This window comes from Oncorhynchus keta, unplaced genomic scaffold (assembly GCF_023373465.1).
Source record: "Oncorhynchus keta strain PuntledgeMale-10-30-2019 unplaced genomic scaffold, Oket_V2 Un_scaffold_2008_pilon_pilon, whole genome shotgun sequence".
NCBI lineage: Eukaryota > Metazoa > Chordata > Actinopteri > Salmoniformes > Salmonidae > Oncorhynchus > Oncorhynchus keta.
This window is the reverse complement of record NW_026290853.1, coordinates 1-22500: the sequence shown is the minus strand read 5'-3', so window position 1 is coordinate 22500 and position 22500 is coordinate 1. Positions and strand designations below refer to the sequence as shown.

Below are 22500 nucleotides of genomic sequence, written 5' to 3'. Positions count from 1 at the left end.
ATCTGTTTCAGTAGCTGTAGTTAGCTAGCTAACATATGTTTCAGTAGCTATAGTTAGCGAGCTAACTATAAGGCTAGGTGTCATCGTCTAAAATAACCCTAATTTATAAGACAGTTCTTATTTGATTAATGGTGGTCGGACCCATCTATGTGAAGCTAACCACAATAAGGATTAGCCACAATAGTGGACTTTGCGGTTAGCCTTCAAAATAAAAGTATGTAATTGACAGTGATGCAAATGAATACAAATAGTAGAATTCTGCCATAATTGAATAGATCATGCTGAACGAGGTTGGAATGTTGTTATATAAAATCAGCAAAGGACAATGATTTGTTAACGTGACAAACATCTGTTGAAATCACACTGGATGTATTATACTTTAGAGTTGCATTGGGGGCATCCTTATTTCACTGTACAGCCTTACCTATGGATTGTGGGTCAATGACATGGGGTATCAGTCTACTCCGTGACACCCAGAGAACATTAGCATCATAGCTCTTATTGCGGGACTCTGAAACAACTGTGAATTGATCCACATTTATTGTCAACCTGTTTGTATTGAACATTATTCCTGAGGAAAAACAAGACTGCGTGAATGTTTTGGAGTCTGAAAACTCTGAGGAGGACGTTGGGAAAAAAGATCTTTAGACTGTTACCCCATTTCATTGATCCCCAATCCTTAGGTAAAGCTGTACAGTGCAATATGAATGTCAATACACACAATAAGCTGACTGGGGAGGGGATTTCACACAGTCACAGTCCCGCGATAAGAGCTACAACGCTAATATTTGCGTAAACTTTTCACGGTTGTGTTCTGCGGGCGTCACCGAGTAGACTGATACCCCATTTCATTGCTTCACATTCCAACCTTGTTTAACATTATCTAGTCTAAATATGGCACGATTCCACCAATTGTAACCTTCTGCATCACTTTCAAATAAGTACTTTTATTTTGAAGGCAAATCGCAAATTCAACTATTGTGCCTAATCCTTATTGTGGCTAGCTTCACAACACATAATCCGGTCCGGTCGAGCCTCACTAGCCAGATGAAGCTAGCTGGCTGTTTATAACTTTAGCTTAGGACAACAGGGTTAAGTAGCTGGCTGCTTATAACGTTAGCTTTGGGCAACAGGGTTAAGTTGTTTATAACTTTAGCTTTGGGCAACAGGGTTAAGTAGCTGGCTGTTTATAACTTTAGCTTTGGGCAACAGGGTTAAGTAGCTGGCTGTTTATAACTTTAGCTTTGGACAACAGGGTTAAGTAGCTGGCTGTTTATAACTTTAGCTTTGGACAACAGGGTTAAGTAGCTGGCTGCTTATAACGTTAGCTTTGGGCAACAGGGTTAAGTAGCTGGCTGCTTATAACGTTAGCTTTGGGCAACAGGGTTAAGTAGCTGGTTGTTTATAACTTTAGCTTTGGACAACAGGGTTAAGTAGCTGGCTGCTTATAACGTTAGCTTTGGGCAACAGGGTTAAGTAGCTGGCTGCTTATAACGTTAGCTTTGGGCAACAGGGTTAAGTAGCTGGCTGTTTATAACTTTAGCTTTGGGCAACAGGGTTAAGTAGCTGGCTGTTTATAACGTTAGCTTTGGGCAACAGGGTTAAGTAGCTGGCTGCTTATAACGTTAGCTTTGGGCAACAGGGTTAAGTAGCTGGCTGTTTATAACGTTAGCTTTGGGCAACAGGGTTAAGTAGCTGGCTGTTTATAACTTTAGCTTAGGACAACAGGGTTAAGTAGCTGGCTGCTTATAACGTTAGCTTTGGGCAACAGGGTTAAGTAGCTGGCTGCTTATAACGTTAGCTTTGGGCAACAGGGTTAAGTAGCTGGCTGTTTATAACGTTAGCTTTGGGCAACAGGGTTAAGTAGCTGGCTGTTTATAACTTTAGCTTTGGGCAACAGGGTTAAGTAGCTGGCTGTTTATAACTTTAACTTAGGACAACAGGGTTAAGTAGCTGGCTGCTTATAACGTTAGCTTTGGGCAACAGGGTTAAGTAGCTGGCTGCTTATAACGTTAGCTTTGGGCAACAGGGTTAAGTAGCTGGCTGTTTATAACTTTAGCTTTGGGCAACAGGGTTAAGTAGCTGGCTGTTTATAACGTTAGCTTTGGGCAACAGGGTTAAGTAGCTGGCTGCTTATAACGTTAGCTTTGGGCAACAGGGTTAAGTAGCTGGCTGTTTATAACGTTAGCTTTGGGCAACAGGGTTAAGTAGCTGGCTGCTTATAACGTTAGCTTTGGGCAACAGGGTTAAGTAGCTGGCTGTTTATAACGTTAGCTTTGGGCAACAGGGTTAAGTAGCTGGCTGTTTATAAACTTTAGCTTAGGACAACAGGGTTAAGTAGCTGGCTGCTTATAACGTTAGCTTTGGGCAACAGGGTTAAGTAGCTGGCTGTTTATAACGTTAGCTTTGGGCAACAGGGTTAAGTAGCTGGCTGTTTATAACTTTAGCTTTGGGCAACAGGGTTAAGTAGCTGGCTGTTTATAACGTTAGCTTTGGGCAACAGGGTTAAGTAGCTGGCTGTTTATAACTTTAGCTTAGGACAACAGGGTTAAGTAGCTGGCTGCTTATAACGTTAGCTTTGGGCAACAGGGTTAAGTAGCTGGCTGTTTATAACGTTAGCTTTGGGCAACAGGGTTAAGTAGCTGGCTGTTTATAACTTTAGCTTTGGGCAACAGGGTTAAGTAGCTGGCTGTTTATAACGTTAGCTTTGGGCAACAGGGTTAAGGACAATTTCAATATGCGAACAACAAGTGGCTACCCAGCTAATACTTACTCACAAGGATTCCTAAATCATTGCTAATAATAATGAAAATGACTGCAGTTTCTACTGGTCATTGTTTTCAGGCTGGTTGTATTGGTGGGGCGGCAGCGTAGCCTAGTGGTTAGAGCGGTGGACTAGTAACCGGAAGGTTGCGAGTTCAAACCCCCGAGCTGACAAGGTACAAATCTGTCGATAACTAAGTAGCTCGGGGAACAAAACATCCATATTTTGGGCCCATGGCCAGGAAACGCCCCAGAGAACGTTGGTCAATCCTCAAGAGGCAGATGCTGAGAAACTCCAAGCTCTGATTATGCAACAGGCTATCATTGAAAATAAGAATGTGTTCTTAACTGATTTGCCTAGTAAAATAAAGGTAAAATAAAATAAAAAATGTTGTGTTGCTACCAATGAGAAAAGTAGAGAGTGACTGGCACACAGACACAGTGGAGCCAAGTGATAATTGGTTCCCCATCAATCATCCCTTCACATGGTTTAAAATATACGTCGATAACTAACTAATATGAAGACAAGCTTGACCTCTCCCCTCTCTGCGGCCCAAGTAACTGAACCCTGACAGATAACTGAAAATGGCCAACACTATAGTACAACAAGATACATTCTAAATGACAAGTAACTCACAAGCATATCATTAAAATTAAACATCTTATCTATGTTACCTAACTAATTCTGATTAATCCCCAACAAGAATCGTGGCCAAAGGTTTTGAGAATGACACAAATATTAATTTTCACAGTCTGCTGCCTCAGTTTGTATGATGGCAATTTGCATATACTTCAGAATGTTATGTTGTTGGCTTCAGGGCGCCCAAGAAAGTCCAGCAAGCGCCAGGACCGTCTCCTAAAGATGATTCAGAGATCGGGGCACCACCAGTACAGAGTCTGCTCAGGAATGGCAGCACGCAGGTGTGAGTGCATCTGCATGCACAGTGAGGCGAAGACTTTTGGGGGATGGCCTGGTGTCAAGAAGGGTAGCAAAGAAGCCACTTCTCTCCAGGAAAAACATCAGGGACTGATATTCTGCAAAAGGTACAGGGATTGGACTGCTGAGGACTGCTGAGGACTGCTGAGGACTGCTGAGGACTGGGGTAAAGTCATTTTCTCTGATGAATCCCCTTTCCGATTTTTTTGGGGCATCCGGAAAAAGACTTGTCCGGAGAAGACAAGGTGATCGCTACCATCAGTCCTGTGTCATGCCAACAGTAAAGTATCCTGAGACCATTCATGTGTGGGGTTGCTGCTCAGCCGAGGGAGTGGGCTCACTCACAATATGCCTAAGAACACAGCCATGAATAAAGAATGGTACCAACACATCCTCTAAGAGCAACTTCTCCCAACCATCCAGGAACAGTTTGGTGACGAACAATGTCTTTTCCAGCATGATGGAGCACCTTGCCATAAGGCAGAAGTGATAACTAAGTAGCTCGGGGAACAAAACATCCATATTTTGGGCCCATGGCCAGGAAACGCCCCAGACCTTAATCCCATTGAGAACTTGTGGTCAATCCTCAAGAGGCGGGTGGACAAACTAAACCCCACTAATGCTGAGAAACTCCAAGCTCTGATTATGCAAGAATGGGCTGCCATCAGTCAGGATGTGGCACAGAAGTTAATTGACAAAATGTCAGGGCGGATTGCAGAGGGCTTGAAAAAGAAGGGTCAACACTGCAAATATTGACTCTTTGCATCAACTTCATGTAATTGTCAATAAAAGCCTTTGACACTTATGAAATGCTTGTAATTATACTTCAGTATCCATAGTAACATCTGACAAAAATATCTAAAGACACTGAAGCAGCAAACTTTGTGGAAATTAATATTTGTGTCATTCTCAAAACTTTTGGCCACGACTGTACACGAGAACATGATGCACCACTGATGCACAACCCAGAATCGGTGCTCGATCAGTCGCCAAAGTCAACATCATCCACGACAGAGAACGGTTGATTGTCAACATCATCCACGACAGAGAACGGTTGATTGTCAACATCATCCACGACAGAGAATGGTTGATTGTCAACATCATCCACGACAGAGAATGGTTGATTGTCAACATCATCCACGACAGAGAACGGTTGATTGTCAACATCATCCACGACAGAGAACGGTTGATTGTCAACATCATCCACGACAGAGAAACGGATGATTGTCAACATCCTCCACGACAGAGAACGGTTGATTGTCAACATCATCCACGACAGAGAACGGTTGATTGTCAACATCATCCACGACAGAGAACGGTTGATTGTCAACATCATCCACGACAGAGAACGGTTGATTGTCAACATCATCCACGACAGAGAACGGTTGATTGTCAACATCATCCACGACAGAGAACGGTTGATTGTCAACATCATCCACGACAGAGAACGGTTGATTGTCAACATCATCCACGACAGAGAACGGTTGATTGTCAACATCATCCACGACAGAGAACGGTTGATTGTCAACATCATCCACGACAGAGAACGGTTGATTGTCAACATCATCCACGACAGAGAACGGTTGATTGTCAACATCATCCACGACAGAGAATGGTTGTTTGTCAACATCATCCACGACAGAGAACGGATGATTGTCAATGAATCCCATTAACTTGGTGTTATGGATTTCACCTTTTGAGTTGTCTCGCTGAAAATCAAATCTAATTTATAAAGCCCTTCTTACATCAGCTGATATCTCAAAGTGCTGCACAGAAACCTGAAATGTTCTTACTCTTTCAAATGACTGTTTGACTTGTCGACTGCTCGATCCACACAGCAGACATTGTGGGCCAGGTTAGGAACGCTGTGTTGCACGTGTAGAGCAACATTTTACATGGCATCATTACGCTGTGTACCCACGTTATATAGGTATGCACGTCATCTACCTACGTTATATAGGTATGCACGTCATCTACCTACGTTATATAGGTATGCACGTCATCTACCTACGTTATATAGGTATGCACGTCATCTACCTACGTTATATAGGTATGCACGTCATCTACCTCGTTACATAGGTATGCACGTCATCTACCTACGTTATATAGGTATGCACGTCATCTACCTGCGTTATATAGGTATGCACGTCATCTACCTACGTTATATAGGTATGCACGTCATCTACCTACGTTATATAGGTATGCACGTCATCTACCTACGTTATATAGGTATGCACGTCATCTACCTACGTTATATAGGTATGCACGTCATCTACCTCGTTATATAGGTATGCACGTCATCTACCTACGTTATATAGGTATGCACGTCATCTACCTACGTTATATAGGTATGCACGTCATCTACCTACGTTATATAGGTATGCACGTCATCTACCTACGTTATATGGTATGCACATCATCTACCTACGTTATATAGGTATGCACGTCATCTACCTACGTTATATAGGTATGCACGTCATCTATCTACGTTATATAGGTATGCACGTCATCTATCTACGTTATATAGGTATGCACGTCATCTACCTACGTTATATGGGTATGCACATCATCTACCTACGTTATATAGGTATGCACGTCATCTACCTACGTTATATAGGTATGCACGTCATCTACCTACGTTATATAGGTATGCACGTCATCTACCTACGTTATATAGGTATGCACGTCATCTACCTACGTTATATAGGTATGCACGTCATCTACCTACGTTATATAGGTATGCACGTCATCTACCTACGTTATATAGGTATGCACGTCATCTACCTACGTTATATAGGTATGCACGTCATCTACCTACGTTATATAGGTATGCACGTCATCTACCTACGTTATATAGGTATGCACGTCATCTACCTACGTTATATAGGTATGCACGTCATCTACCTACGTTATATAGGTATGCACGTCATCTACCTACGTTATATAGGTATGCACGTCATCTACCTACGTTATATAGGTATGCACGTCATCTACCTACGTTATATAGGTATGCACGTCATCTACCTACGTTATATAGGTATGCACGTCATCTACCTACGTTATATAGGTATGCACGTCATCTACCTACGTTATATAGGTATGCACGTCATCTACCTACGTTATATAGGTATGCACGTCATCTACCTACGTTATATAGGTATGCACGTCATCTACCTACGTTATATAGGTATGCACGTCATCTACCTACGTTATATAGGTATGCACATCATCTACCTACGTTATATAGGTATGCACGTCATCTACCGACGTTATATAGGTATGCACGTCATCTACCTACGTTATATAGGTATGCACGTCATCTACCTACGTTATATAGGTATGCACGTCATCTACCTACGTTATATAGGTGCACGTCAGCTTTGACATCGGCTTTAAACTAGACTTCGGGTCGATACCGATGTTGCCATTTTTAGCTCATATCGACCGATTCCGATATGTTTACCGATATATCGTGCATCCCAAGTACAAACATTATTGGGCACAGACAACAGCACAAAGGTCAACAAGGTTGAGACAACAATACATCACAACAATACATCACGCTAAGCAGCCTCAACTGCCAGTAAGAGTGTCCATGATTGAGTCTTTGAATGAAGAGATGGAGATAAAACTATTCGGTTTGAGTGTTTGTTGCAGCTCGTTCCAGTCGCTAGCTGCAGCGAACTGAAACGAGAAGTGACTAGGATTGTGCCATTGGCTTCTGGACAGTGAAAGAAAGTTGATATGAAAAACAATGAAACAGGAGAGAAATGCTGGTTTCAATGGCCTATTAGGAAGACTTTATAAAATAATTGCCTCCACGTTTCCATAATAGCCTGCCTACCGTTGCCTGTACACTTGAATAGTGAATGGGAGGCGCTCATCAATTACCATTTGGAAAATAAAAATAGTAGCTCTTTTTTTTAAGCATGGCCATCAAAACTGTTTTAACACGCCATTTGCATTTAAAAAGTCAGAAATAGCAATTAAATTCATCACTAACCTTTGATCTTCATCAGATGGCACTCACAGGACTTCATGTTACACAATAAATGTGTGTTTTGTTCGATAAAGTTAATCTTTATGTCCAAAAACCTCATTTGAAATGGGTGTGTTATGTTCAGAAATGCATTGTCTCAAACAAACATCTGGTGAAAGTGCAGAGAGCCACATCAAATGACAGAAATACTCATCATAAACATTGATAAACGATACAAGTGTTAAACATAAGAATACAGATAAACTTCTCCTTAATGCAACCGCTGTGTCAGATTTCAAAAAGGCTTTACGGCGAAAGCACACTTTGCGATTATGTTAGGTCAGCGCCTAGCCACAGAAACCCATTCAGCCATTTTCACCAAAGTCAAGAAAAAGCATAAAAAATAATCACTTACTTACCTCACTTACTTGATGATCTTCGTCTGGTGGCACTCGTAGGTCTCCATGTTAGTCAATAAATGTTCGTTTTGATCGATAAAGTTCATCTTTATGTCCAAATTCCGTTTCGTTGGTGCGTTTAGTTCAGAAAGCCAAAGGCACAATGCGCGCTCTCAAAACCAAGACGAAAAGTCAAAAAGTACAATAAAAGATAGTAGAAACATGTCAAATGATGTTTAAAATCAATCCTCAGGTTGTTTTTGTCATAAATAATCAATAATATTTCAACTGGACAAAAGCTTTGTCAATGGAAAAGGTCAACAAGAAATGCGCACTCCTGATCACGTGCTTGGTTCATGTCTGGACATTTCCACCGTCCTCTCATTGAAAGCGGTGTATCTCCCTCATGTTTCAGAGTAAAAGCCTGAAACAATGCCTAAAGACTGGTTACATGTTGAAGAAGCCATAGCGCTCGTGAACTGGGTCCTAAGTCTCTGTATAGTGGATAGGTTTTCAATGGAAAAACAGCCTTTCAAAATAATCGTAATTCCTGGTTGGATTCTCCTCGGGTTTTCGCCATATGAGTTATGTTATACTTACACTTACTTATATTTTCACCATTTTGGAAACTTTAGAGTGTTTTCTATCCAAATCTACTAATTATATGCATATCCTAGCTTATGGGCCTGAGTAGCAGGCAGTTTAATTTGGGCACGCTTTTCATCTGGAGGTGAAAATACCGCCCCCTGACCAAGACAGGTTAAGGGTTAGGGTTAAAGTACGGGTTAGGGTAAGAGTACGGGTTAGGGTTTATGTTAAGGTTAGGGTACGGGTTAGGGTAAGAGTACGGGTTAGGGTTTATGTGAAGGTTAGGGTAAGAGTACAGGTTAGGGTTTATGTGAAGGTTAGGGTAAGAGTACGGGTTAGGGTTTATGTGAAGGTTAGGGTAAGAGTACGGGTTAGGGTTTATGTGAAGGTTAGGGTAAGAGTACGGGTTAGGGTTTATGTTAAGGTTAGGGTAAGAGTACGGGTTAGGGTTTATGTTAAGGTTAGGGTAAGAGTACGGGTTAGGGTTTATGTGAAGGTTAGGGTAAGAGTACGGGTTAGGGTTTATGTGAAGGTTAGGGTAAGAGTACTGGTTAGGGTAAGAGTACGGGTTAGGGAAATAGGATTTTGATTGGGGCTGAATTGTGTGTCCCCACAAGGTTAGCTGTACTAGACTGTGTGTGTAATGTGTGTTAACTGTGTTTTCCAGTGAGCCTCCAGACCAGAGATGGTTTGGGCAGCGGAGGACCCGTGGTCGACTGCAGAGGACTGTTAGAGAATGAGGGGTGAGGATCCTTCTGTGGTTGTGTGTGTTGGAGGGCTCTCTCACTGTGTGTGTTGGAGGGCTCTCTCACTGTGTGTGTTGGAGGGCTCTCTCACTGTGTGTGTTGGAGGGCTCTCTCACTGTGTGTGTTGGAGGGCTCTCTCACTGTGTGTGTTGGAGGGCTCTCTCACTGTGTGTGTTGGAGGGCTGTCTCACTGTGTGTGTTGGAGGGCTCTCTCACTGTGTGTGTTGGAGGGCTCTCTCACTGTGTGTGTTGGAGGGCTCTCTCACTGTGTGTGTTGGAGGGCTCTCTCACTGTGTGTGTTGGAGGGCTCTCTCACTGTGTGTGTTGGAGGGCTCTCTCACTGTGTGTGTTGGAGGGCTCTCTCACTGTGTGTGTTGGAGGGCTCTCTCACTGTGTGTGTTGGAGGGCTCTCTCACTGTGTGTGTTGGAGGGCTCTCTCACTGTGTGTGTGTGTGTGTGTGTGTGTGTGTGTGTGTGTGTGTGTGTGTGTGTGTGTGTGTGTGTGTGTGTGTGTGTGTGTGTGTGTGTGTGTGTGTGTGTGTGTGTTTGGAGGGCTCTCTCACTGTGTGTGTTGGAGGGCTGTCTCACTGTGTGTGTGTGTGTGTGTGTGTGTGTGTGTGTGTGTGTGTGTGTGTGTGTGTGTGTGTGTGTGTGTGTGTGTGTGTGTGTGTGTGTGTGTGTGTGTGTGTGTAGGCCTGTGTTTGAGAGCTGTTTCAGTGAGGAGCCGCTGCCGTACTCAGACCCCACGGGCGCCGCTGGGGGCGGGACCTGTCCACCGGATTCACCCAACCAGGAGAACCGGCTCCAGGCTCAGCGAATCAGAGGCCAGGATTCCCAAAGACACACCCACACCCCTCAGAACCGACCGCATGGCAACCAATCACCTGATCTGCCTGAGGGATACGGTGAGAGAGACGGAGAGAGTTTGTGTTATTGACAAATGGTACAGGGCCAGGTGTGTGTTATTGACCAGGTGTGTGTTATTGACCAGGTGTGTGTTATTGACCAGGTGTGTGTTATTGACCAGGTGTGTGTTTATTGATCAGGGCCAGGTGTGTGTTATTGACCAGGTGTGTGTTATTGACCAGGTGTGTGTTTATTGATCAGGGCCAGGTGTGTGTTATTGACCAGGTGTGTGTTTATTGATCAGGGCCAGGTGTGTGTTATTGACCAGGTGTGTGTTATTGACCAGGTGTGTGTTATTGACCAGGTGTGTGTTATTGACCAGGTGTGTGTTATTGATCAGGGCCAGGTGTGTGTTATTGACCAGGTGTGTGTTATTGACCAGGTGTGTGTTATTGACCAGGTGTGTGTTATTGACCAGGTGTGTGTATTGACCAGGTGTGTGTTTATTGATCAGGGCCAGGTGTGTGTTATTGACCAGGTGTGTGTTATTGACCAGGTGTGTGTTATTGACCAGGTGTGTGTTATTGACCAGGTGTATGTTATTGACCAGGTGTGTGTTATTGACCAGGTGTGTGTTATTGACCAGGTGTGTGTTTATTGATCAGGGCCAGGTGTGTGTTATTGACCAGGTGTGTGTTATTGACCAGGTGTGTGTTTATTGATCAGGGCCAGGTGTGTGTTATTGACCAGGTGTGTGTTTATTGATCAGGGCCAGGTGTGTGTTATTGACCAGGTGTGTGTTTATTGATCAGGGCCAGGTGTGTGTTATTGACCAGGTGTGTGTTATTGACCAGGTGTGTGTTTATTGATCAGGGCCAGGTGTGTGTTATTGACCAGGTGTGTGTTATTGACCAGGTGTGTGTTATTGACCAGGTGTATGTTATTGACCAGGTGTGTGTTATTGACCAGGTGTGTGTTATTGACCAAATCAAATCAAATCAAATGTATTTATATAGCCCTTCGTACATCAGCTGATATCTCAAAGTGCTGTACAGAAACCCAGCCTAAAACCCCAAACAGCAAACAATGCAGGTGTAAAAGCACGTGACCAGGTGTGTGTTATTGACCAGGTGTGTGTTTATTGACCAGGGCCAGGTGTGTGTTATTGACCAGGTGTGTGTTATTGACCAGGTGTGTGTTATTGACCAGGTGTGTGTTATTGGCCAGGTGTGTGTTATTGACCAGGTGTGTGTTATAGACCAGGTGTGTGTTATTGACCAGGTGTATGTTATTGACCAGGTGTGTGTTATTGACCAGGTGTGTGTTATTGACCAGGTGTGTGTTATTGGCCAGGTGTGTGTTATTGACCAGGTGTGTGTTATAGACCAGGTGTGTGTTATTGACCAGGTGTATGTTATTGACCAGGTGTGTGTTATTGACCAGGTGTGTGTTATTGACCAGGTGTATGTTATTGACCAGGTGTATGTTATTGACCAGGTGTATGTTATTGACCAGGTGTGTGTTATTGACCAGGTGTGTGTTATTGACCAGGTGTGTGTTATTGACCAGGTGTGTGTTATTGACCAGGTGTATGTTATTGACCAGGTGTATGTTATTGACCAGGTGTATGTTATTGACCAGGTGTGTGTTATTGACCAGGTGTGTGTTATAGACCAGGTGTGTGTTATTGACCAGGTGTGTGTTATTGACCAGGTGTATGTTATTGACCAGGTGTGTGTTTATTGATCAGGGCCAGGTGTGTGTTATTGACCAGGTGTGTGTTATTGACCAGGTGTGTGTTATTGACCAGGTGTATGTTATTGACCAGGTGTGTGTTATTGACCAGGTGTGTGTTATTGACCAAATCAAATCAAATCAAATGTATTTATATAGCCCTTCGTACATCAGCTGATATCTCAAAGTGCTGTACAGAAACCCAGCCTAAAACCCCAAACAGCAAACAATGCAGGTGTAGAAGCACGTGACCAGGTGTGTGTTATTGACCAGGTGTGTGTTATTGACCAGGTGTGTGTTATTGACCAGGGCCAGGTGTGTGTTATTGACCAGGGCCAGGTGTGTGTTATTGACCAGGTGTGTGTTATTGACCAGGTGTGTGTTATTGACCAGGTGTATGTTATTGACCAGGGCCAGGTGTGTGTTATTGACCAGGTGTATGTTATTGACCAGGTGTGTGTTATTGACCAGGTGTATGTTATTGACCAGGGCCGTGTTATTGACCAGGTGTGTGTTATTGACCAGGTGTGTGTTATTGACCAGGTGTATGTTATTGACCAGGGCCAGGTGTGTGTTATTGACCAGGTGTATGTTATTGACCAGGTGTGTGTTATTGACCAGGTGTGTGTTATAGACCAGGTGTGTGTTATTGACCAGGTGTGTGTTATTGACCAGGTGTGTGTTATTGACCAGGTGTGTGTTATTGACCAGGTGTGTGTTATTGACCAGTGGTCCTTCTGTAGCTCAGTTGGTAGAGCATGGCGCTTGTAACGCCAGGGTAGTGGGTTCGATTCCCGGGACCACCCATACGTAGAATGTATGCACACATGACTGTAAGTCGCTTTGGATAAAAGCGTCCGCTAAATGGCATATATTATTATTATTATTATTATTATTATTATTGACCAGGGCCAGGTGTGTGTTATTGACCAGGTGTGTGTTATTGACCAGGTGTGTGTTATAGACCAGGTGTGTGTTATTGACCAGGTGTGTGTTATAGACCAGGTGTGTGTTATTGACCAGGTGTGTGTTATTGACCAGGTGTATGTTATTGACCAGGTGTGTGTTATTGACCAGGTGTGTGTTATTGACCAGGTGTGTGTTATTGACCAGGTGTGTGTTATTGACCAGGTGTGTGTTATAGACCAGGTGTGTGTTATTGACCAGGTGTGTGTTATTGACCAGGTGTGTGTTATTGACCAGGTGTGTGTTATTGACCAGGGCCAGGTGTGTGTTATTGACCAGGTGTGTGTTATTGACCAGGTGTGTGTTATTGACCAGGTGTGTGTTATAGACCAGGTGTGTGTTATTGACCAGGTGTGTTTATTGACCAGGTGTATGTTATTGACCAGGTGTGTGTTATTGACCAGGTGTGTGTTATTGACCAGGTGTGTGTTATTGACCAGGTGTGTGTTATAGACCAGGTGTGTGTTATAGACCAGGTGTGTGTTATTGACCAGGTGTGTGTTATTGATCAGGTGTGTGTTATTGACCAGGTGTGTGTTATTGACCAGGTGTATGTTATTGACCAGGTGTGTGTTTATTGACCAGGGCCAGGTGTGTGTTATTGACCAGGTGTGTGTTTTTGACCAGGTGTGTGTTATTGACCAGGTGTGTGTTATTGACCAGGTGTGTGTTATTGACCAGGTGTGTGTTATTGACCAGGGCCAGGTGTGTGTTATTGACCAGGTGTGTGTTTATTGACCAGGGCCAGGTGTGTGTTATTGACCAGGTGTGTGTTATAGACCAGGTGTGTGTTATTGACCAGGTGTGTGTTATAGACCAGGTGTGTGTTATTGACCAGGTGTGTTTATTGACCAGGGCCAGGTGTGTGTTATTGACCAGGTGTGTGTTATTGACCAGGTGTGTGTTATTGACCAGGTGTGTGTTATTGACCAGGGCCAGGTGTGTGTTATTGACCAGGGCCAGGTGTGTGTTATTGACCAGGTGTGTGTTATTGACCAGGTGTGTGTTATTGACCAGGTGTATGTTATTGACCAGGGCCAGGTGTGTGTTATTGACCAGGTGTATGTTATTGACCAGGTGTGTGTTATTGACCAGGTGTATGTTATTGACCAGGGCCAGGTGTGTGTTATTGACCAGGTGTGTGTTATTGACCAGGTGTGTGTTATTGACCAGGTGTATGTTATTGACCAGGGCCAGGTGTGTGTTATTGACCAGGTGTATGTTATTGACCAGGTGTGTGTTATTGACCAGGTGTGTGTTATAGACCAGGTGTGTGTTATTGACCAGGTGTGTGTTATTGACCAGGTGTGTGTTATTGACCAGGTGTGTGTTATTGACCAGGTGTGTGTTATTGACCAGTGGTCCTTCTGTAGCTCAGTTGGTAGAGCATGGCGCTTGTAACGCCAGGGTAGTGGGTTCGATTCCCGGGACCACCCATACGTAGAATGTATGCACACATGACTGTAAGTCGCTTTGGATAAAAGCGTCCGCTAAATGGCATATATTATTATTATTATTATTATTATTATTATTGACCAGGGCCAGGTGTGTGTTATTGACCAGGTGTGTGTTATTGACCAGGTGTGTGTTATAGACCAGGTGTGTGTTATTGACCAGGTGTGTGTTATAGACCAGGTGTGTGTTATTGACCAGGTGTGTGTTATTGACCAGGTGTATGTTATTGACCAGGTGTGTGTTATTGACCAGGTGTGTGTTATTGACCAGGTGTGTGTTATTGACCAGGTGTGTGTTATTGACCAGGTGTGTGTTATTGACCAGGTGTGTGTTATTGACCAGGTGTGTGTTATTGACCAGGTGTGTGTTATTGACCAGGTGTGTGTTATTGACCAGGGCCAGGTGTGTGTTATTGACCAGGTGTGTGTTATTGACCAGGTGTGTGTTATTGACCAGGTGTGTGTTATTGACCAGGTGTGTGTTATTGACCAGGTGTGTGTTATTGACCAGGTGTCTGTTATTGACCAGGTGTGTGTTATTGACCAGGTGTGTGTTATTGACCAGGTGTGTGTTATTGACCAGGTGTGTGTTATAGACCAGGTGTGTGTTATAGACCAGGTGTGTGTTATTGACCAGGTGTGTGTTATTGATCAGGTGTGTGTTATTGACCAGGTGTGTGTTATTGACCAGGTGTATGTTATTAACCAGGTGTGTGTTTATTGACCAGGGCCAGGTGTGTGTTATTGACCAGGTGTGTGTTATTGACCAGGTGTGTGTTATTGACCAGGTGTGTGTTATTGACCAGGTGTGTGTTATTGACCAGGTGTGTGTTATTGACCAGGGCCAGGTGTGTGTTATTGACCAGGTGTGTGTTTATTGACCAGGGCCAGGTGTGTGTTATTGACCAGGTGTGTGTTATAGACCAGGTGTGTGTTATTGACCAGGTGTGTGTTATTGACCAGGTGTGTGTTATTGACCAGGTGTGTGTTATTGACCAGGGCCAGGTGTGTGTTATTGACCAGGTGTGTGTTATTGACCAGGTGTGTGTTATTGACCAGGTGTGTGTTATTGGCTGTTTACAGGTTAGCTGGTCTTGGCTGCTACAGGTTAGCTGGTCTTGGCTGTTTACAGGTTAGCTGGTCTTGGCTGTTTACAGGTTAGCTGGTCTTGGCTGCTACAGGTTAGCTGGTCTTGGCTGTTTACAGGTTAGCTGGTCTTGGCTGTTTACAGGTTAGCTGGTCTTGGCTGTTTACAGGTTAGCTGGTCTTGGCTGTTTACAGGTTAGCTGGTCTTGGCTGTTTACAGGTTAGCTGGTCTTGGCTGTTTACAGGTTAGCTGGTCTTGGCTGTTTACAGGTTAGCTGGTCTTGGCTGTTTACAGGTTAGCTGGTCTTGGCTGCTACAGGTTAGCTGGTCTTGGCTGCTACAGGTTAGCTGGTCTTGGCTGTTTACAGGTTAGCTGGTCTTGGCTGCTGCAGGTTAGCTGGTCTTGGCTGTTTACAGGTCTTGGCTGTTTACAGGTCTTGGCTGTTTACAGGTTAGCTGGTCTTGGCTGTTTACAGGTCTTGGCTGTTTACAGGTCTTGGCTGTTTACAGGTTAGCTGGTCTTGGCTGTTTACAGGTCTTGGCTGTTTACAGGTCTTGGCTGTTTACAGGTTAGCTGGTCTTGGCTGTTTACAGGTCAGCTGGTCTTGGCTGTTTACAGGTCTTGGCTGTTTACAGGTCTTGGCTGTTTACAGGTTAGCTGGTCTTGGCTGTTTACAGGTTAGCTGGTCTTGGCTGTTTACAGGTCTTGGCTGTAGCTGAGTTATCGCTGTCGCTCTGCTCCCATCTCAGCAGCTGCAGCATTAGAGCCCTCACACAGCACTTATCATGTTAAAAACCACATGTGTTCCTGATACTATTATACCTAGTGTGTGTGTGTGTGTGTGTGTGTGTGTGTGTGTGTGTGTGTGTGTGTGTGTGTGTGTGTGTGTGTGTGTGTGTGTGTGTGTGTGTGTGTGTGTGTGTGTGTGTGTGTGTGTGTGTGTGTGTGTGTGACCTTTCTGTGTAATGTGTGTGTGTTACAGAGCAGCGCACCACGGTGCAGGGACAGGTGTATTTTCTTCACACACAGACGGGAGTCAGCACCTGGCATGACCCACGCATACCCAGGTAATACACGCCCACCATACAGCCAGCCGTCTACCTACTACCCTCTACCCTCACTATCCTACCCTCTACCCTTACTATCCTACCCTCTCCCTTACTATCCTACCCTCTACCCTTACTATCCTACCCTCTACCCTTACTATCCTACCCTCTACCCTTACTATACAACCCTCTACCCTTACTATCCTACCCTCTACCCTCACCATCCTACCCTCTACCCTCACTATCCTACCCTCTACCCTTACTATACAACCCTCTACCCTCACCATCCTACCCTCTACCCTCACTATCCTACCCTCTACCCTCACTATCCTACCCTCTACCCTTACTATACAACCCTCTACCCTCACCATCCTACCCTCTACCCTCACTATCCTACCCTCTACCCTTCCTATCCTACCTTCTACCCTTACTATACAACCCTCTACCCTCACCATCCTACCCTCTACCCTTACTATACTACCCTCTACCCTTACTATCAACCCTCTACCCTTACTATACTACCCTCTACCCTTACTATCCTACCCTCTCCCTTACTATCCTACCCTCTACCCTTACTCTCCTACCCTCTACCCTTACTATTCTACCCTCTCCCTTACTATTCTACCCTCTCCCTTACTATTCTACCCTCTCCCTTACTATCCTACCCTCTACCCTCTGCCCTTACTATCCTACGCTCTACCCTTACTATACTACCCTCTACCCTTACTATACAACCCTCTACCCTTACTATACTACCCTTTACCCTTACTATCAATACCCTCTACCCTCACTATCCTACCCTCTACCCTTACTATACTACCCTCTCCCTTACTATCCAACCCTCTACCCTTACTGTCCTACTGTCCTACCCTCTACCCTTACTATACTACCCTCTACCCTTACTATCCTACCCTCTCCCTTACTATCCAACCCTCTACCCTTACTGTCCTACCCTCTACCCTTACTATACTACCCTCTCCCTTACTATCCTACCCTCTACCCTTACTATCCTACCCTCTACCCTTACTATCAACCCTCTACCCTTACTATCCTACCCTCTACCCTTACTATACTACCCTCTACCCTTCCTATCCTACCCTCTACCCTTACTATCCTACCCTCTACCCTTACTATCCTACCCTCTACCCTTACTATCCTACCCTCTACCCTTACTATCCTACCCTCTACCCTTCCTATCCTACCCCTCTATTCTAACACTCCCCTACCTCTCCATCTGTCCTACCTCCCCCACTACCTCATCCCTTAACACCTTACCTGAATTGGAACGCATCCAGTTGGAAGGCTTAGAGCTCAGTAAGGTGTGTTGTGATTGGTCCAGGGACCTGATAGTAAGGTGTGATATGATTGGTGTAGAGGTCAGTAAGGTGTGTTTTGATTAGTGTAGAGCTCAGAAAGGTGTGTTGTGATTGGTCCAGGACCTGATAGTAAGGTGTGTTGTGATTGGTGTAGAGCTCAGTAAGGTGTGTTGTGATTGGTGAAGAGCTCAGAAAGGTGCATTGTGATTGTTCCATGCACCTGATAGTAAGGTGTGTTGTGTTGGTCCAGGACCTGATAGTAAGGTGTGTTGTGATTGGTGTAGAGCTCAGTAAGGTGTGTTGTGATTGGTCCAGGGCTCAGAAAGGTGTATTGTGATTGGTCCAGGCACCTGATAGTAAGGTGTGTTGTGATTGGCCCAGGGACCTGATAGTAAGGTGTGTTGTAGTTGGTCCATGGACCTGATAGTAAGGTGTGTTGTGATTGGTCCAGGGACCTGATAGTAAGGTGTGTTGTGATTGGTCCATGGACCTGATAGTAAGGTGTGTTGTGATTGGTCCATGGACCTGATAGTAAGGTGTGTTGTGATTGGTCAGGGACCTGGCCAGTGTGAGCTGTGAGGAGTTGGGTCCGCTGCCAGCCGGCTGGGAGGTGAGGAGCACGGTGTCGGGACGGATCTACTTTGTGGATCACAACAACCGAACAACGCAGTTCACTGACCCCGGCTACACCATCATCAGGTACACTTGTACACACACACACACACAGTTATTTAATTTGGTTATGCAACACCCAATGCCCCGTGTGAAAAGGTATCGCCCCCTTACACTCAATAACTGTTTATGCCACCTTTAGCTGCAACGACTCCAACCAAACACTTCCTGTAGTTGTTGATCAGTCCCCCTTTAGCTGCCACGACTCCAACCAAACACTTCCTGTAGTTGTTGATCAGTCCCCCTTTAGCTGCAACGACTCCAAAACACTTCCTGTAAATCACTTCCTTCCTGTAGTTGTTGATCAGTCCCCCTTTAGCTGCCACGACTCCAACCAAACACTTCCTGTAATTGATCAGTCCCCCTTTAGCTGACTCCAACCAAACACTTCCTGTACTCCAGCTGCCAATGACTCCAAAAACACTTCCTGTAGTTGATCAGTCCACCTTTAACTGCAATGACTCCAACCAAACACTTCCTGTAGTTGTTGATCAGTCCTGTAGTTGTTGATCAGTCTTTAGCTGCCACGACTCCAACCAAACACTTCCTGTAGTTGATCAGTCAAACACTTCCTGTAGTTGTTGATCAGTCCCCCTTTAGCTTCCTGCCCACCTTTAACTGCAATGACTCCAACCAAACACTTCCTGTAGTTGTTGATCAGTCCACCTTTAACTGCAATGACTCAACCAAACACTTCCTGTAGTTGTCCCTCACGTCTTCCTGTGGAGGAATTTTGGCCCAGATCCTCCCCACAACATCCCCATTGGGATTAGGTTTGGACTTTGACTAGGCCATTCCAACATCTCCATTGGGATTAGGTTTGGACTTTGACTAGGCCATTCCAACATCTCCATTGGGATTAGGTTTGGACTTTGACTAGGCCATTCCAACATCCCCATTGGGATTAGGTTTGGACTTTGACTAGGCCATTCCAACATCTCCATTGGGATTAGGTTTGGACTTTGACGAGGCCATTCCAACATCCCCATTGGGATTAGGTTTGGACTTTGACTAGGCCATTCCAACATCTCCATTGGGATTAGGTTTGGACTTTGACTAGGCCATTCCAGCATCCCCATTGGGATTAGGTTTGGACTTTGACTAGGCCATTCCAACATCTCCATTGGGATTAGGTTTGGACTTTGACTAGGCCATTCCTACATCTCCATTGGGATTAGGTTTGGACTTTGACTAGGCCATTCCAACATCTCCATTGGGATTAGGTTTGGACTTTGACTAGGCCATTCCAACATCCCCATTGGGATTAGGTTTGGACTTTGACTAGGCCATTCCAACATCCCCATTGGGATTAGGTTTGGACTTTGACTAGGCCATTCCAACATCTCTGTTGGGATTAGGTTTGGACTTTGACTAGGCCATTCCAACATCCCCATTGGGATTAGGTTTGGACTTTGACTAGGCCATTCCAACATCTCCATTGGGATTAGGTTTGGACTTTGACTAGGCCATTCCAACATCCCCATTGGGATTAGGTTTGGACTTTGACTAGGCCATTCCAACATCTCCATTGGGATTAGGTTTGGACTTTGACTAGGCCATTCCAACATCTCCATTGGGATTAGGTTTGGACTTTGACTAGGCCATTCAACATCTCCATTGGGATTAGGTTTGGACTTTGACTAGGCCATTCCAACATCTCCATTGGGATTAAGTTTGGACTTTGACTAGGCCATTCCAACATCCCCATTGGGATTAGGTTTGGACTTTGACTAGGCCATTCCAACATCTCCATTGGGATTAGGTTTGGACTTTGACTAGGCCATTCCAACATCCCCATTGGGATTAGGTTTGGACTTTGACTAGGCCATTCCAACATCTCCATTGGGATTAGGTTTGGACTTTGACTAGGCCATTCCAACATCCCCATTGGGATTAGGTTTGGACTTTGACTAGGCCATTCCAACATCCCCATTGGGATTAGGTTTGGACTTTGACTAGGCCATTCCAACATCCCCATTGGGATTAGGTTTGGTTTTGACTAGGCCATTCCAACATCTCCATTGGGATTAGGTTTGGACTTTGACTAGGCCATTCCAACATCTCCATTGGGATTAGGTTTGGACTTTGACTAGGCCATTCCAACATCCCCATTGGGATTAGGTTTGGACTTTGACTAGGCCATTCAAACATCCCCATTGGGATTAGGTTTGGACTTTGACTAGGCCATTCCAACATCCCCATTGGGATTAGGTTTGGACTTTGACTAGGCCATTCCAACATCCCCATTGGGATTAGGTTTGGACTTTGACTAGGCCATTCCAACATCCCCATTGGGATTAGGTTTGGACTTTGACTAGGCCATTCCAACATCTCCATTGGGATTAGGTTTGGACTTTGACTAGGCCATTCCAACATCCCCATTGGGATTAGGTTTGGACTTTGACTAGGCCATTCCAACATCCCCATTGGGATTAGGTTTGGACTTTGACTAGGCCATTCCAACATCTCCATTGGGATTAGGTTTGGACTTTGACTAGGCCATTCCAACATCTCCATTGGGATTAGGTTTGGACTTTGACTAGGCCATTCCAACATCTCCATTGGGATTAGGTTTGGACTTTGACTAGGCCATTCCAACATCTCCATTGGGATTAGGTTTGGACTTTGACTAGGCCATTCCAACATCTCCATTGGGATTAGGTTTGGACTTTGACTAGGCCATTCCAACATCCCCATTGGGATTAGGTTTGGACTTTGACTAGGCCATTCCAACATCTCCATTGGGATTAGGTTTGGACTTTGACTAGGCCATTCCAACATCCCCATTGGGATTAGGTTTGGACTTTGACTAGGCCATTCCAACATCCCCATTGGGATTAGGTTTGGACTTTGATAGAACATTCTTGAGGCCATTCAACATCTCCATTGGGATTAGGTTTGGACTTTGACTAGGCCATTCCAACATCCCCATTGGGATTAGGTTTGGACTTTGTAACTCATCTGAGAACATTCTTGCCATTCAACATCTCCATTGGGATTAGGTTTGGACTTTGACTAGGCCATTCCATTCTTGTAACTCATCTGTCTATAGAACATTCTTGTAACTCATCTGTCTATAGAACATTATTGTAACTCATCCAGTTATTGAGTGTAGGGGAAGAAACACTTTTTTGAAACAGGAATTTTTGTGTTAGATAACTTGGTTAATTAAATAAATAAATAGATGTTTTTGTTATTTGTAAACTCAGGTTCCCTTTATCTAATATTAGGTTTTGGTTGAATATCCGATAACATTCAGCATCAAAGATATGTAACAATCAGAAAGGGGACAAACCCACTGTGTTTCTCCAGCCAACACTCCCAGGTGAAGGATTCGTCTCAGCCGCTCGGTGGGGAGGCGGGAGAGATGGAGGTGGGGGGGGAGGAGGAGGAGAAGGGGAGGTCACACTGCGTTATGAGAGAGACCTGGTCCACAAACTGAAGCTGCTCCGACACGAGCTGTCACTACAGCAACCACAGGCCGGACACTGTCGCATAGAGGTCTCACGAGACGAGATCTTTGAGAGACTATGTACATAGATATATATATATCACACACACACACACACACACACACACACACACACACACACACACACACACACACACACACACACACACACACACACACACAGAGACTCACACATACCCACCTTTCCTTTTATAGGCATGCCTACACAATACAAGATGGATTTTTCTTCAGGTTATATTTTCTTTAATCGTGTGTGTGTGTGTGTGTGTGTGTGTGTGTGTGTGTGTGTGTGTGTGTGTGTGTGTGTGTGTGTGTGTGTGTGTGTGTGTGTGTGTGTGTGTGTGTGTGTGTGTGTGTAGGAGTCTTATCGTCAGATCATGAAGATGAGACCCAGGATCTGAAGAAACGACTGATGGTGAAGTTTAGAGGAGAGGAAGGACTGGACTACGGAGGAGTGGCAAGGTGACAGTCTGTTGTACTAATGTTGGATTGTGGT

At 44.6% G+C, this 22500-nt stretch overlaps 1 protein-coding gene and 1 long non-coding RNA gene across 4 annotated transcripts in view; both read left to right on the top strand.

Moving 5' to 3' along the window:
• The window catches only part of LOC127927988 (E3 ubiquitin-protein ligase SMURF1-like), a 48605-nt gene extending 29661 nt beyond the window's left edge, over window positions 1–18944 (top strand). Inside the window, exons 6-10 of the mRNA XM_052514820.1 lie at window positions 9333–9408; window positions 10105–10316; window positions 16481–16565; window positions 18416–18559; window positions 18935–18944. Coding sequence (XP_052370780.1) covers window positions 9333–9408; window positions 10105–10316; window positions 16481–16565; window positions 18416–18559; window positions 18935–18944 — 527 coding nt within the window. The remainder of the gene's footprint in view (window positions 1–9332; window positions 9409–10104; window positions 10317–16480; window positions 16566–18415; window positions 18560–18934) is intronic.
• On the top strand, window positions 10334–16446 carry LOC127927992 (uncharacterized). 3 transcript variants are annotated; one of them, XR_008129849.1, is made up of 7 exons: window positions 10334–10603; window positions 10753–11172; window positions 11989–13176; window positions 13326–13397; window positions 14191–14262; window positions 14317–14790; window positions 14851–16446. It is a non-coding gene; the product is annotated as an uncharacterized LOC127927992 (long non-coding RNA). The 3 variants fall into 3 exon arrangements; XR_008129851.1 differs by lacking the exon at window positions 13326–13397 and having other exon boundaries at window positions 11989–13308; window positions 14155–14790; window positions 15411–16446; XR_008129850.1 differs by lacking the exon at window positions 13326–13397 and having other exon boundaries at window positions 11989–13308; window positions 14155–14790; window positions 15375–16446.
• Window positions 18945–22500: the final 3556 nt, after the last annotated feature.